General features: G+C 42.4%; 1 protein-coding gene across 1 annotated transcript in view; it reads right to left on the bottom strand.

The window, feature by feature from the left end:
• The window catches only part of LOC138745875 (synaptophysin-like protein 1), a 35,053-nt gene extending 21,759 nt beyond the window's left edge, over window positions 1–13,294 (bottom strand). Inside the window, exons 1-3 of the mRNA XM_069903326.1 lie at window positions 13,132–13,294; window positions 5,847–5,968; window positions 4,578–4,773 (exon numbers count right to left, since the gene is read on the bottom strand). Of these exons, the coding sequence (XP_069759427.1) occupies window positions 4,578–4,773; window positions 5,847–5,968; window positions 13,132–13,200 (387 nt within the window). The 5' untranslated portion in view covers window positions 13,201–13,294. The remainder of the gene's footprint in view (window positions 1–4,577; window positions 4,774–5,846; window positions 5,969–13,131) is intronic.
• Window positions 13,295–14,524: the final 1,230 nt, after the last annotated feature.

Here is a 14,524-nt window from a genome sequence, read left to right as displayed (position 1 = left end):
AGAATCATGGGAACACCAGCCATTCCTGCTTCTGCTCCAGATTGTCACATGGTCTAAATCCTGTAACTTGCAATCCAATTGCATTGTGACCAACTTCACTTTAAGGGCTGCAAGGTAGCTGCTCACAAACTACTGAATGATAGGAGACGTAGGTAAAGCATGCTGACCTTGACAGCAATGCTCATATACTGGAAAAAAACCATGTGGTTGTGTGCTTTCTAATTTGTATTTCATAATTACCAAATAATAAATATTCCAGTAGAAATATGGACATTATATTAGAGAGTTCTCCACAAATCAAAATGAACACTTCTCATCTCTGATCTGCACCTTTAAACCATATGGCAGTTCCACAATTGCTGGAATAATCTGTAACCTTCAGCATTAGAGAGAGTGGACTGACACGTTCAGATCATCATACGGCGTCACTCCACATTTTCAATTAAACACAAGAGTGTTGAAAGAGTAATAGAGATTATCCTTCAAAACTATGCAATAAAAGGAGATGGTTAAATGAATGTTATTAGTATGAGACAATCAGAAGGGGAAAAAACAGGCATGAAAAATAATCCAGCAACCTAGGGACCATTAAAAACACTGACATCAGAGGAGCAGATTAACTGGTACCCAATCTATCCACAATTGAGGTGGCCAGCACATGGTCCTCATCGATTCACACCTCACAACTTTGTATTTTCATCAAGGACAGAAAAAAAAGTGAAAATGCAGCCTTGATGGTTACACATTTAAAATACTTTTTTTTAAAAAAAAGAGACCAACACAGTGGTGGTTAATGAAAAGGTTTAGATTTCTCATTTGGAATTGTGTCATTTTATCCAGCAAAGATTTACTCAAATCATGTTTCCACTCATCAACAAAAATCAAATAATAAACTGAATGTAATCAAGTGCGATGACCACGTTGTTCACTGTGATAAAAAGGTAGGAGGGCTGATGGAGAAGTAGTTTTCAACTCTACCCGGTGCTTTAGTATCATTACCTTGCAGCTCCTTTCAATGACTTCAAAATAACCACAGGAGATAAAGAACTTTGAAGACACAATACTATCATCTGAGTAAATTGCAGTGATGAAAGCCATGTGATACCAATGTACACAATAAATTATTTCCGCACCTCATCAGAAATGCTTATGGAGTTCTTTTCTTTCCAAGGCAAATCAGTTGCAGGCATTCAGAAAGTTATATTGTGAAACAAATAATTTAGGAAGAATGCCAAGCAACACATCTACAACTTAAAACATTTTTACCACAGTAAATCCTATTATGGCAACAGATTCAAAAGGATCAGTGTATCCTGACAGATCAGGAGACTTACCATAATATGAATTCATCCTTTTTATTTGTACAGCAGGAAATAAAATCACAGGTTATTTTAAATGTGAAGAAACTAATATTTTTAATATTCTTGTCCAGAAAGTAGACGTTAAATACAAGTATTTTTTTTTTAAAAACAGTTAACAGTGAAGATGCTTATGGTCAACGTGAAATATTCAAGGCACACGGAGAAAACATTTACAAGACTGTAAAAATACCAGGAGATCCAACAAAAAAGTTGGCACAAATGTGATGGATTAAACCTCCTCCCATATGGTGTCATTACAATTCTGAAAAACTATTAAAGCTTGCTGTTAGTTATTATCATTTCAACATTACCCACCCTAAATTACAGACTCCAATTCAAGGAGTGTTCTGTTGGCAAACAGGAGTCAGCCTTCATATCAAGTAACAATGAAAAAGGCTACTGTTTATAATCCTGTGTACTAAGATCACACTTAATCTCAAACGTTAGCCTCTTCAGACACAAGTTAGATCAAAAAAGAGCAAGTTGAGAGGAACATATCAAAAATGAGCATTTGCTTCTCAAGTATTATATACTATGCAGAATATCAAATTATTATAATTCCAGTAACCTGATTATATGTCATAAGTATCTTCTAAAGTAAGAAATATAACAAGTCAAGCTATTCAAAGTTACAATACTTAACAAAATGGTATCAGAGTACAAAAGATCCAATATAAATAAAACAAACAAGTTTGAATTTAGGATATCGAGTCTTATAAATCATTTCAAATGTTTATTCTGAATTTAGCAAGCAAAGAAATTGAGTGTAGTAAAATATTCAAAGAAAGTTTCAAGCTGGAATGCAGATGAAAAATTCACAGTGTAATTTTGTATCTGAGACAACAGAAGCAAATGAAAAACAGTTCAGTAAGTATGCACAATAACTTGGTGTGGCACCAGGAAACAAAATTAACTTTCTTTCACAGTGTTATTTACAACCTCATCAATATTTGAGCCTTTTCTCCCCTTAAAAATTATATTGACTTTAAGCAACTAATATTACTCCCAGTAAATGAATACGCAGAGGAAACTCTATTTGTTCTTTACAAAACTCCAAGTTCATAACACAGTTGCACGTAATCACACTAGTTTTTATTCATGTGAATGAAGCTTGACATCAAGCATGCAAGTGGATGTTGAAATCATGTTAATAAAGGCCACAAATTAAAAGAAAATATTAACACGTGGCATCTAATAGAAGGCTCACCTCCTGCTTCAATCACAATGTTTTCGTACAATGCCCAAAGATAACACAAATAAAAGGACCAAGTTAGGCAGACATTCAAATCCACTTCACTGTTCAATATGATTATTCCTGATTCCTGACCTTAATCGTTTTACTTTCCAGTCTCTGAATTTCACAATATCACTCCCATTGTGAATATGCAGTGAGAGTATCCAACAGTCCCCAGAAGTAGGGAATTTCCAAGCCAAAGAAGAAGACAAGTCAATATACCTTCATGATATAATGGTTTTTAAAATTTCAGATGTAATATTTTTACTTTATCTATGTTGCTTAGCTGTATCTCTGAAATGTATGAAGATGAGGTAAGCACAATTCCCTGTCTAGCCCGAATCACATTACCATATAAAATGTTCAAAATGGCCTGTTCCCACTAATGGACTCTGACAGCAGAAATCAAACTTTTTGGGCTGTAGTTCTATCCTTCCTTTCTTGAACAGTTAAGTTATAATACTTGCTAACTTTCAATCCAGCCAGACAATTTTCAAAACCTAGAGAATTTTGGGAACATCACTACAACATATCTATGACCTCTGAAATAATTTTACTTGAAATCCTATGCAAAATTATCAGATCAGGAAGATTACCAGGTTTCATTCCCTTTATCTTCTTGTTTCATATTAGCACATAGAAAGTACTTGAATTCCTCACACGCATTTAAACCAGATTCATGAGCAATGAAATTTTCAAACCTTTGCTTACATCGGTGACAAACCCTCAATTCACTGTCCTCCCAGGCCATGAGTTAAAGCAGCAGTTCTCAACCTTTTTTTCTACTCACATACCACCTTAAGTAATCCCTTACTAATCAATGACCAACTATGGCATAGGGATTATTTAAGGTGGTATGTGAGTGGGAAGAAAAATTTGAAAACCACCAACAGAGGAAACTCGGTGGTTAGGTTGAAGCTAGAGTAGGAGTCCTCAAACGCTTTAGACCATCGAACCCTTCAGGGAATGAGTGGTCCCTCATCGACCCGAGTCATGGAATGCCGGCGCTGGACATGGGGGGTGGGGGGGGCAGCTGGCCCAGTGGGGTGGCGGGCAGCAGGGGTGGCTGGATAGGTGGAGGACTGGATGGGGAATGGCTGGACGGGGGGGGGGGGTAAGGTACTAGAGAGGGGGGGGGGGTTAAGGCTGGACTGGAGGACATTAGGTAGGGTGGCCAGAAATCCAGTTTTAGGCTGGACAGTCCAGCTTTTGAGTCCTCATGGGGGGCAAATTAAGGGGCAGAAAGCACACTTATCTGTTAATACAGCAACCAGGCTGTGCGCTGCCAGAGGGCGCATGCGCGATGAAGGGCAAGTATGATGGCAGGGCATGGTTCATTGTAGAAAAGCCTCCCCACTCCATGCTGGGGGAGGGGTTTGGTGGTGGCTGCGCTGAACATGGGGGGGGGGGCGAGAGGGTGCAGCAGCAGCTTTGCTGAAACAGGCAAAGGAGGCACCCTTTTACATCAATCAACTCCCTCCCACCCACCCCCATGTTATCGACCCCTTATCCACCCCTGGCATTTATCGACCCCCTGGGGATTGAAATTGACCTCTTTGGAGACCTCTAAGCTAGAGTATATGAGGAATATAGAACAAAACAAGAAAAATACCCTAGTCTATTACGAATACATAATTTTATAAATAATTGGACATTTTTGCCTAATGCAAAAATGGACATCACATGAAACCATTGCTATTTGAATCAATTGGCTCAAGATAAACCAAACATCTTGATGTCCTAACATACACCTTTGTGCATGACAATGGCTTCTTAACTTCAACTTTTTTTAAACCAGCCCCTTGTTCCTTCAATGTAAATATATCAATTGCCCCCTCCCCGGAATCTTAAGGCCTGGAAGGATTAAAAAAAAACATTTAATGTCAAAAGATAATTAAAGCTTATTAAAAAAAATAACTCTATATAACAATGTACACAGTAAATGTGTTGATGATTTCTTTGAAATATTCTGAGATACTCACAATTATTGGGCCACGTTTGCCATCACGATACACGTGGAGGTACCCAACATACACAACAAGGGCAGCCATACAATAGAGGAAGGCCAAGACTCCAACAGCAACAAAAAACTCAGCAGAAGGGGAAAAGTCTCCTACTAGGTAGGTTGTTTGACTACTATTGCATGTATTCTTGGGTAGCAGGACAATAAAGTTCAACCTGGAAAACAGCAAGTTGATCATTACTTTCACAATTAAATCACAACAGCTACCGACTTCTTACTTTGTACAAAAGAATATTCTCAGTAATATTCCTCTGTGCAGTCACTCATCAAGTGCGTGGGAAAGAAGAATTTTTAAAATAATCTTTAATTTTGTATACAACACAATAGAAGCCGAGAGTGGCCACTGAAATCCATGCCACCCAATTAAACTATAATGCTGTACTTTTTTTTGGAGAAAGGAAGGAAACCGGAGTACCTGGGGAAAGCCCATGTGGCTCAGAACATACGAAGTCCTTACAGACAGCGCCAGACTCAAACCCAGGTTGCTAGCTCTGTGGAAGCATCACACTAACTGCAACTTTAACAGTGCTGCCCAGAAACTACTCAGTTACCCATGCAATTAAGTGTGTTGCAACCTGCAAACGCTGCAGGAACAATATTAGTTCATCGTTCCTTCCTCTAGTGATCATCAGAGAAGGGCACATTTTACTGACTGAGAAACAATGGAAGATCAGTTATCATTAACTTTAAGGGATTTTCAAAATGCACACTCAAAAATGGTTACAAAATTCCTGAAACCCTCAAGCTAAATGCAACTATAAACATAAACAGGGCAGCTCAGGCTGGTGTGGCCCCAGGAGAGTTGGAGACACAATTCTCCACTCCGGGGTCCTACTATGTGGGTGTAATGCCAACGGCCTTGTACAGGCTTTAAACAGCCTATTAAAAGGGCCAGTGATCTTTTTAAAAACTGAGCCCAAGTGAGTACATGGCAGTGGACCACAAGGGGTTGCAGATTCAGGGGGGCAGGGCAGGTAAGTGTGGGAGAAAAACCCCCGGTGAGGAGAAGCCCGAAGAGGATTTTACAGGGAAGGAGACCACAGCAGCAGACCAGCTAGAGGTTCAGCAGCTGACAGATTTGTTCATAACTGCATGAAATGAATTAAACACGAGAGTGAAAATTATTTGTTCTACACAATTCAAAAGCTACACAACAAAATACAGGTACTCAAGTTTAACCTGACACTGGTTATAAAATTTCAAACAATAAAACTCAAAACACACTTACCTGAATGGATATTGGAAAGTTGATGCAAATTCATTAAAGGTGCTGTCATTTTTACATTTCACATTCAATGTAGTTTTGCCAGTGAATCCACAACTTGTTGCAAATCCAAATATTGCAAATATCTGAAAGTACAAATATCACAAGAAATGAAATCTTTGATAACAGGCAGAAGATACCCCTAGCCTTTTCTTCACAACTCAAAGCTAGAGACTAGATCCACACTCTGAAATTGTCCTTTTTTTAAATTATACAGCACGGGAACAGGCCATTTTGGCCCACGAATCCATGCCACCCAAATGCACCCTATTAACCTACACCCCCAGTATGTTTAGAACGGTGGGAGGAAACTGGAGCCCCTGGAGAAAACCCACAGAGACACCAGTAGAACACACAAACTCCTTACAGACAGAACAGGATTCGGACCTCCAAGTCCCAATTACTGGTACTGTAAAGGCGTTGTGTTAACCATGACACCAACCTACGTGCTGTTATTATAATTATATGGCTCATTGTCCAATATCAACTAACCTCTAGTTGATTACTCAGTTTGTGAAAAGCTCTGTAATATAGGCTGGGAATAAATTTTCAGCTTGGCACAACTTTGTTGTAGTTGACTAGTCATGGCCATTCTTCTGGAACAACAGTGGACGAGTCCAATTACCAAACATTTCAACCATCCCAATAATAAACCAAATGCAACGGCTGTTGAAATGTACTCTCATCAATCCTGCAGTGAACTTCGGGTTGGTACCATCAATTATCATGCCGGAGGCAACCTTGCTTGAATGAGGAGTAGACATGCCTCTAAGTGGGAAGGGTCAGGTTCATGTCCCTATCTGGAGACATGAGCACAAGTATATTGTCTGACCCTACATCCTAGCAACGAAGGCCATCTTTGCTGACATTTATCCATTAATCAATATCACTGACAAACCTCTGCTCATTATTAGATTGTAATTTATCAGAGTTTGTTTTGCAATTGTCCTTGATGCAACAGTACTTTTAAAGGACGAGAAAAGTTTGGGGATAATGCAGAAACATGAGTGGATCATGTAAATTTAAGTCTTTTTGAACTAATGATCATAAACTTGCTTTATCCAAATAAAGCCAGAGACTTAACCGATAACAGCATTTGGACACGCTTGGCATCAACAATGACATCAATCAGAATTAAGATGCAGTCCAATACAGGATTGGATTCATACAGCACCAAACAGAGCCTGGTAAGCCCAACTTGTACCTGCAAGCATAATGCCCATTCTATACTGATCCCATTTGTCTGTGCAACATCCTGTGTACCTTTCCAAATACATTTAGACATTGTAATTGTATCTGCCTCTATCCCTGGTAGTTTGTTTTGCATAACCACCTCCTTCTTCTGTGTGAAGAGGTTGTAGAACAGCAATCAAGGGGAAGTAGTATACAAGAGCAAATTAAGCAAGAAATAGAAACAAGCTTCTTTCTATACAGACTTCATATCTGTTGCTTTTAGACCAAGAGAATTTTTTAAATCAAATAATGAAGAGCAGAGAATTTAAACAAACCGTTGCAATGATGGCAAAGAGCAGGCTTAGAGCAAATGAGGTCCAAAAAGAAATTAGTTTTTAAAATAGATTGGAAAAATTAATGGACCAAAGGCCTGGATATGTATCTCGAGAAGATTTCAGAAAAATCACAAATTAAAAGAAAGTAAATATAATTTAAATAAAGGTGAAAAAATGGGAAGCCATGGACCAATTAGCCCAATCCAGGTAGTAGAGAAAGTGCTCAAATCCATTGTGGTAATAAACAGCATGAAGAAAACAGTAACAGAATTCAACAATGTCAACAAGGGTTCTGAAAGAAAACCTCACATTTGACAAATGTGTTTATTTTTTAAGGATGTAATGAGTGGACTAGATGAGAATTAACACATGTCATGTTTGTATTTTGAGAAAGTGTTTAATTAAATGTCATACAAGATGTTAGTAAGTGAATTAGAGCACAGGATTGATGGTATAAAGGCTTGAGGGTTCATCATAGTCAATAAAAAAAACAGATGAGAAATGGACTTGTAGTTTTCAGGGAAGGACAGTTGGATTCTGTAAGGCACCACCAGTTCACAACCCATATCAATGATTTGGAGGAGGGGGGACACTTGTTTGCTGATTATACCAAGATGGGTCCCAGAATGGGTTGTGAGGATGCAGGAATCAGATTTCAGAAGCGACTAAGCAAGGATGTGGAAGATCAAATATAAAGTAAAAAACTGTGAGGTCATCCACACAGATAGAAAAAAACTAGAAAGATGGTGCATTCCCCCCCACCCCCCCTACCATGGTGAAAATATTGGGTTCAGTGGGTCACGGGTGTCCTTGAACAGAAATAGCTGAAGGTGAACATGAAAGGACAAAGCAATGAGGATGGCAAACTGTTGGCCTTCATTGCTAGAGGATTTGTGTACAAGAGGAAAGATGTCTTACTGAATTTGATGCTAAAGATGCATTGAACACCATCTCTCCTTTTCTAAGAATCTCAAGATAGTATTGTCACCCACCAAGCTAGCTGTTCCATCCCACTTAATGAAGTGTCGGTCTTAATTGCAAATTCTGATTCAATTCCCTCCACTTCCAGGCAGTGACAAAACGTCATGCTCAGTACAGATATGGCGCAGATTATTGTTGAGTTAAGAGGCCTGTCAAAACCTTGTTAAGTTACAAAATCCTCATCCAACTCACAAAAAATAAATTCAAAACCAAATGACGTACTGAAAGTCTCCAGAATTAATTGGCGACTTTTCTGCAGGCCATCTACCGGGAACTGATGACATCATCTGAACTTTCCTTCACATGGACCAGATGTAATCTCCAGGGCTAGTTTTGATTGCCTGAAGGGGAAGGTCAAAGTAACTACCTATTTTCTGTTTATGAATAGGTTATTTTATTTTTATCTTTCCAATTAGATTATATGGTTCATGAGGGATTGGATGACATGATAGAGAACTCAGTTATGGTCCCTTGTCTTGGAGAAAGAATATTAATTTTGAAAACTTCAGTAAGCCTCAAAATTTAACTTCAAAACTATGCCATATGATTGGATATCATATTTTATTCATGTTTTCACACTAGGATGTACTTTTGCAACTCCAGCACAACTTAATCACTGCAAGAGGAAGAGCTCGTCTGGACTTGTTTCACAGTAATAGGACACTAGAGCATTGCATAGTTATAACATTGGCAAAAAATTTAAATATCCAAAGGAAAAAAATATTAAACTGTTTAGGCAGTCCCCATATTACCGGGGTGGGAGTGGGAGTGGGAACAGTTCTGTTCCATCATCATCTGCACTTCAAGAAATGTGAATTTTCAAAAAAAAGCACAAATTCTACAAGTAGAAATTTGCTTTCAAGTGTTTTTGTAGTGATTTGTGAAGTCCACAAGATGAAACTGTGTTATCTGAACAGCTGTAACTAACAATGGTGTTGCCAATAGTGTGAATTTGGGCCTTGCAATCAAAAGAATTAACATTAGCCTGAATTGTTGTATAACAATTCCTCAATCAGTTAGATTAACCAGCCAGCAAGGCCGAAAATGACCAATGTCTCTCGTTGTAGTGAATTAGTTTCATGTGATTGCTAATCAAAACTACCTACAGTATCTTAAAAGACTCCCTGTTCATTGACGCCAGCAGGACCAAAAACCTTCTGATGATAAAGTACACCTTTTCATATTCATTCCCATTTGTCACCATTAGTCAAAAAGTTAATTTCTCCCAAGCTGACACAGCAATAGTGAAGAAGAAATTATTACTGAATGATTCAGGGCTTCACCTTCAAAGGAAACCTCCACCAGTCTCTTAGTCATTGTGTGTTCAGTTAATGATCAGATGCACTATCTCCATTTCACACAGAGCTTCCCTCCTAGCTCAGCAACCAAGAGTAAGCCGCCTTTTCACTCCCATAAATTAATTTGCAGTTCATTCCATCCAACGCAGGAAGCATGTAAGTGAACAGATATAGATTGCATAAATCCTGTCTGCCATCTGTTCAAAACATACCAGGGTGCAGGTTAATTGAGTTTACGTGGGCCAAAATGGCATGTTACCATGCTATATGACTAAATTCAAAATTTAAATGTATATTGCCCATCAACTGTACTCAACTCTGGCTAGATTCCAATTTCAATCAACCCAATACTATCAGCAGCTTGCAGAAAAGAAAAAGGACAATTTCCATAGCTTTCCTCACCTGCAGCATAAATGGTGATCTAGAAATATTAAGATAATTGTCCTAAATCCAAGCAGTCAAAATTACAGACATGTTGGCTGTAAAGAAAACCAGAAAACCATCAAGGGTCAAAATGAAGGAAAGGTTTTTACAGTGACACCCATGTCTACCACTAGACTGGTCACCCAACAATCATTAGGGAGATTTTACTACAGTTAAGAGAATAAATGCATTTATAATCACACCTTAAACAACTTGAAGTGATTTAAAACAAATGAAACATTTGGCTTAAAGTATAAATAACGCTGCTTGAAATGTGGCAACAACCTTGGGCCAAACTCTTACAAAGAGTAGCATGGTGCAATACTATGTTTTCTATAATTTTCTTACTCATGACCTGACTCTAACGGACAAAATTGAACAAACCAGCCTTACCAACACCAAAAGAACCCAAGGCTCATTCCAGGCAGAACCTTCAACATTCCAGGCTTAAACTAGGGTGGGATGATTTTGTGCCTGAATGGCAAATACAAATCCAGGACTTAATGAACAAAGGATGAATACATCAAGATTGTACCACCACTGGATTTCCAAGTCCAATAATGCAGCTTAATCTTTCCGAGATTTCCCAACATGAGTGTATGGGAGATGGGGGTGTGATGCTGATAAACACTTCAATTCGGTTTCTCAATCAGACCAAATGCAGATCCAAAATTGCCCTGGTTTCAGTGGAGATGCTAAGGGAACTGGAGAGGAATGTTAAAAAATTTTTAAAACTCCCATGCTTTCATTTGTGCAAGTATTGTTCGTGCTTTCCTTAATTTAAACAAGTAGTTCCTTATTCCCCTATAAACAGTTATTTAAATTTTTGAATGTCACATCTGGAAAACTATGAGAAGATCACTGACATGTTGTAGCTGGCAAAGCCCCACCTTTAGCTTTAGCATCTACCAGGATTTTAAGAAAAGGACCTTCTCATCGGAGGCTGCATCCCAACTCAGATGCTGGGCAATGAGATGGGAAAGGTCCACCAGAACAATCTTTTGTGTCAAGACAAGGAAGTGTGAATATCTGATTGGGGACAGAGGGTGCTGATTCTGAGCGAGGAGAAAGGACCTGCAATAACTGGATCCATTACATTCAGGGGTAAACTTTTTTTTTTAAAAACTTCAAAAGTCTAAATGTTTTCCACTTCTTTCTCATTCTCAGACATCAGGAAGAAAACCTTCAATCCCAACCACTCAACAGTAAGAATCATATACGTTGAAATTCTAAGGGCCGAGTGAGAGAAATATTGAGTGCATGTATAGAAATCACATCTGCCATCACAGGAATCTTACAGTGAAAACAACCCATTTGTGCAGCAACTTTAACATAATGAAGAAAAAATTCCCAGGGCACTTGAAGAATTGTGGAGTCTGAAGAAAAATGATGCAGCAAACCAAATGGGCCACAAATATCTGATGCAAAATTATGGATGGGAGTGGAAGGTGATGCCATATAGAGAATGCACAAAGACTCAGCAGATTGGTTCCTGGGATGGCAATTCGATCATATAACAAGATATTGAGCATGCTAGGCCTTTAATTTCTAAAGTTTAGAAAAAAAGGAGCTCATTCAAACCTATGCTCTTCCATTGTGCAATTTTACACTTGCATTGCTAAAACTTGGAACATGAAATACAGAAGTGATTGTATAAAACGTTATTTGCAATAAATAAATTAGTCCACTATTTAAAATTCAGGCAGAACTCCTTTCAGACAGTCAACAAAATTGGCCACAATATTTTACATGCCAAGCCTCAAGCCTTGTCCATTCAGTGTCAGGAGAATCAAAAATCACAAATTGAACATGAATCTCCCACAAAAATACAAGCTTCATCTTTTAAAAGATTTAAATATGTCACTGTTAAAAATTATTGGCTTAGTGCAGAGATTTTACAGGAACACAAGAAATAAGAGCATCGATAGGCCATCTGGCCCATCGACCCTGCTCCTCTATTCAAGGTGAAGACTGATCTGGCCTTGGACTTGACTCGACTGACTTGCCTTTTCTCTGCAACCCTCAATTCACCGATTATGCAAAAACATTTTTTTTTAAATCATCGAAGTGAAGAAAACATAAAAGCAGGATTCTTGATCAGCACAAGTAAAAAAAAGTCATCCAAGTTCTCACAGAGGCTTCACACTTCACTCATGATGCAACACAAACCTCCTGCCTAATGAGTTTTTGATAACACACACCAGAATTGCCTCCACTTCAGAAACTGTAATTCGTAACTTTAATGTGTCCAAGAACCCACAATGTGAGTCTGTAACTGGCAAAAACAAAAATAAAGCGCTCTGTGTTGTAGCTATTCTGTGTGGAGTGGGGCAGTGCCACCACACCATGATGTCACGATAACAGTCTCCCCTTTCAGAAGGCTCAGAATTCCACTTTTATTATGATGGGGGCTTTTCCTTCCACCCCAAGGATTGGGAACCAGATGAAAGGTGCTGAGTGAACTGTGGTGTACCAGTACAAAGGCAATGGTCTTCTAGGGTGTGATGGAACTGTCTCAACAGTAAAAAAAGACAAGAGCTTTCAATATGGACCATTGGACTGTATTTTTTTTTCTAAACAAAGCAGCAAACCAAATGGGCCACAAATATCTGATGCAAAATTATGGATGGGAGTGGAAGGTGAGAGAGGAGAAAGTTAGACCCCCCACCCCCCCCCCCAACCCAACCCCCCCCCCCCCCCCAATGTGGCTGCCTCCCCTTCCAGATTGTGCTGTCAGGCGACCTGAACATTTGCATTTTCTACTTTTATTCCCTAATTTCGGCCGATTCGGGAATAAACCCGTATTACTTCTCGCCAAGGCTTCGCTGGAGGCCGCCTGGCCTCTTCTTCCATCTCTCCATCCCCTGCAGGACCTGCCCCCCCCCACAGGCCCCGCGGCTGATCACAAGGCACAGCCGAGCCCCGCCACGCGCTCCCACTCCAGGCCCCCCCACCCCACCCCACCCCACCCCTCCCTAGGCCTGGGCTCCAGCCCACCTCGGGTCCGAGGCGTCGCGGGCCGGGCGCTCACGCACTCACCCACTCCAACAGCTTGATGAAGCCGATCGGCTCCTTCAGCGGCCCGAGGTCCAGCTGCAGCCTGGCCATTTCCGTGCAGCGAAGGCGGGCGGGCGACAGGCAAGAGGAGGAGGAGCAGATGAGGAAGCTCTACCTGGCCGCCCTCCGCTTCCTGTGCGAGGCGGGGCTCCGCCTCCTGCTCCTGCTCCTCCTCCAACCTCGGCTTCCCGTCCCCGGCGCTGAGAGCGGGAAATAAAAATCCTCTGTCCGAAAGCTGAGGCTCTGGCCAAAATCCCCCCGATGGAAAGCCGCATGTTCTGCCCAGATGCGGCTTGAAAGCGCAGGCGAGGCGAACTTTGTAACCCCCCCCACCCCCGGCACCTGAATGCAGGCGCCTGACAGCCCCCTCCCAGCTGCCCCTGCCACCCCCCCCCCCCGGCACCTGAATGCAAGCGCCTGACAGCCCCCTCCCAACTGCCCCTGCCCCCCCCGGCATCTGAATGCAAGCGCCTGACAGCCCCCTCCCAGCTGCCCCTGCCCCCCCCGGCATCTGAATGCAAGCGCCTGACAGCCCCCTCCCAGCTGCCCCTGCCACCCCCCCCCCCCCGGCACCTGAATGCAAGCGCCTGACAGCCCCCTCCCAACTGCCCCTGCCCCCCCCGGCATCTGAATGCAAGCGCCTGACAGCCCCCTCCCAGCTGCCCCTGCCCCCCCCGGCATCTGAATGCAAGCGCCTGACAGCCCCCTCCCAGCTGCCCCTGCCACCCCCCCCCCCCCCCCGGCACCTGAATGCAAGCGCCTGACAGCCCCCTCCAACTGCCCCTGCCCCCCCCCGGCATCTGAATGCAAGCGCCTGACAGCCCCCTCCCAGCTGCCCCTGCCCCCCCCGGCATCTGAATGCAAGCGCCTGACAGCCCCCTCCCCCGGAACCTGAATGCAAGCGCCTGACAGCCCCCTCCCAACTGCCCCTGCCCGCCCCCCGGCATCTGAATGCAAGCGCCTGACAGCCCCCTCCCAGCTGCCCCTGCCCCCCCCCCCGGCATCTGAATGCAAGCGCCTGACAGCCCCCTCCCAGCTGCCCCTGCCACCCCCCCCCCCCGGCACCTGAATGCAAGCGCCTGACAGCCCCCTCCCAACTGCCCCTGCCCCCCCCGGCATCTGAATGCAAGCGCCTGACAGCCCCCTCCCAGCTGCCCCTGCCCCCCCCGGCATCTGAATGCAAGCGCCTGACAGCCCCCTCCCCCGGAACCTGAATGCAAGCGCCTGACAGCCCCCTCCCAACTGCCCCTGCCCGCCCCCCGGCATCTGAATGCAAGCGCCTGACAGCCCCCTCCCAGCTGCCCCTGCCCCCCCCCCGGCATCTGAATGCAAGCGCCTGACAGCCCCCTCCCAGCTGCCCCTGCCCCCCCCCCCG

Source organism: Narcine bancroftii, chromosome 11 (assembly GCF_036971445.1).
Source record: "Narcine bancroftii isolate sNarBan1 chromosome 11, sNarBan1.hap1, whole genome shotgun sequence".
Classification (NCBI taxonomy): Eukaryota; Metazoa; Chordata; class Chondrichthyes; order Torpediniformes; family Narcinidae; genus Narcine; species Narcine bancroftii.
Note: the sequence above shows the minus strand (reverse complement) of the source record. Positions and strands in the feature narration are given on the sequence as shown.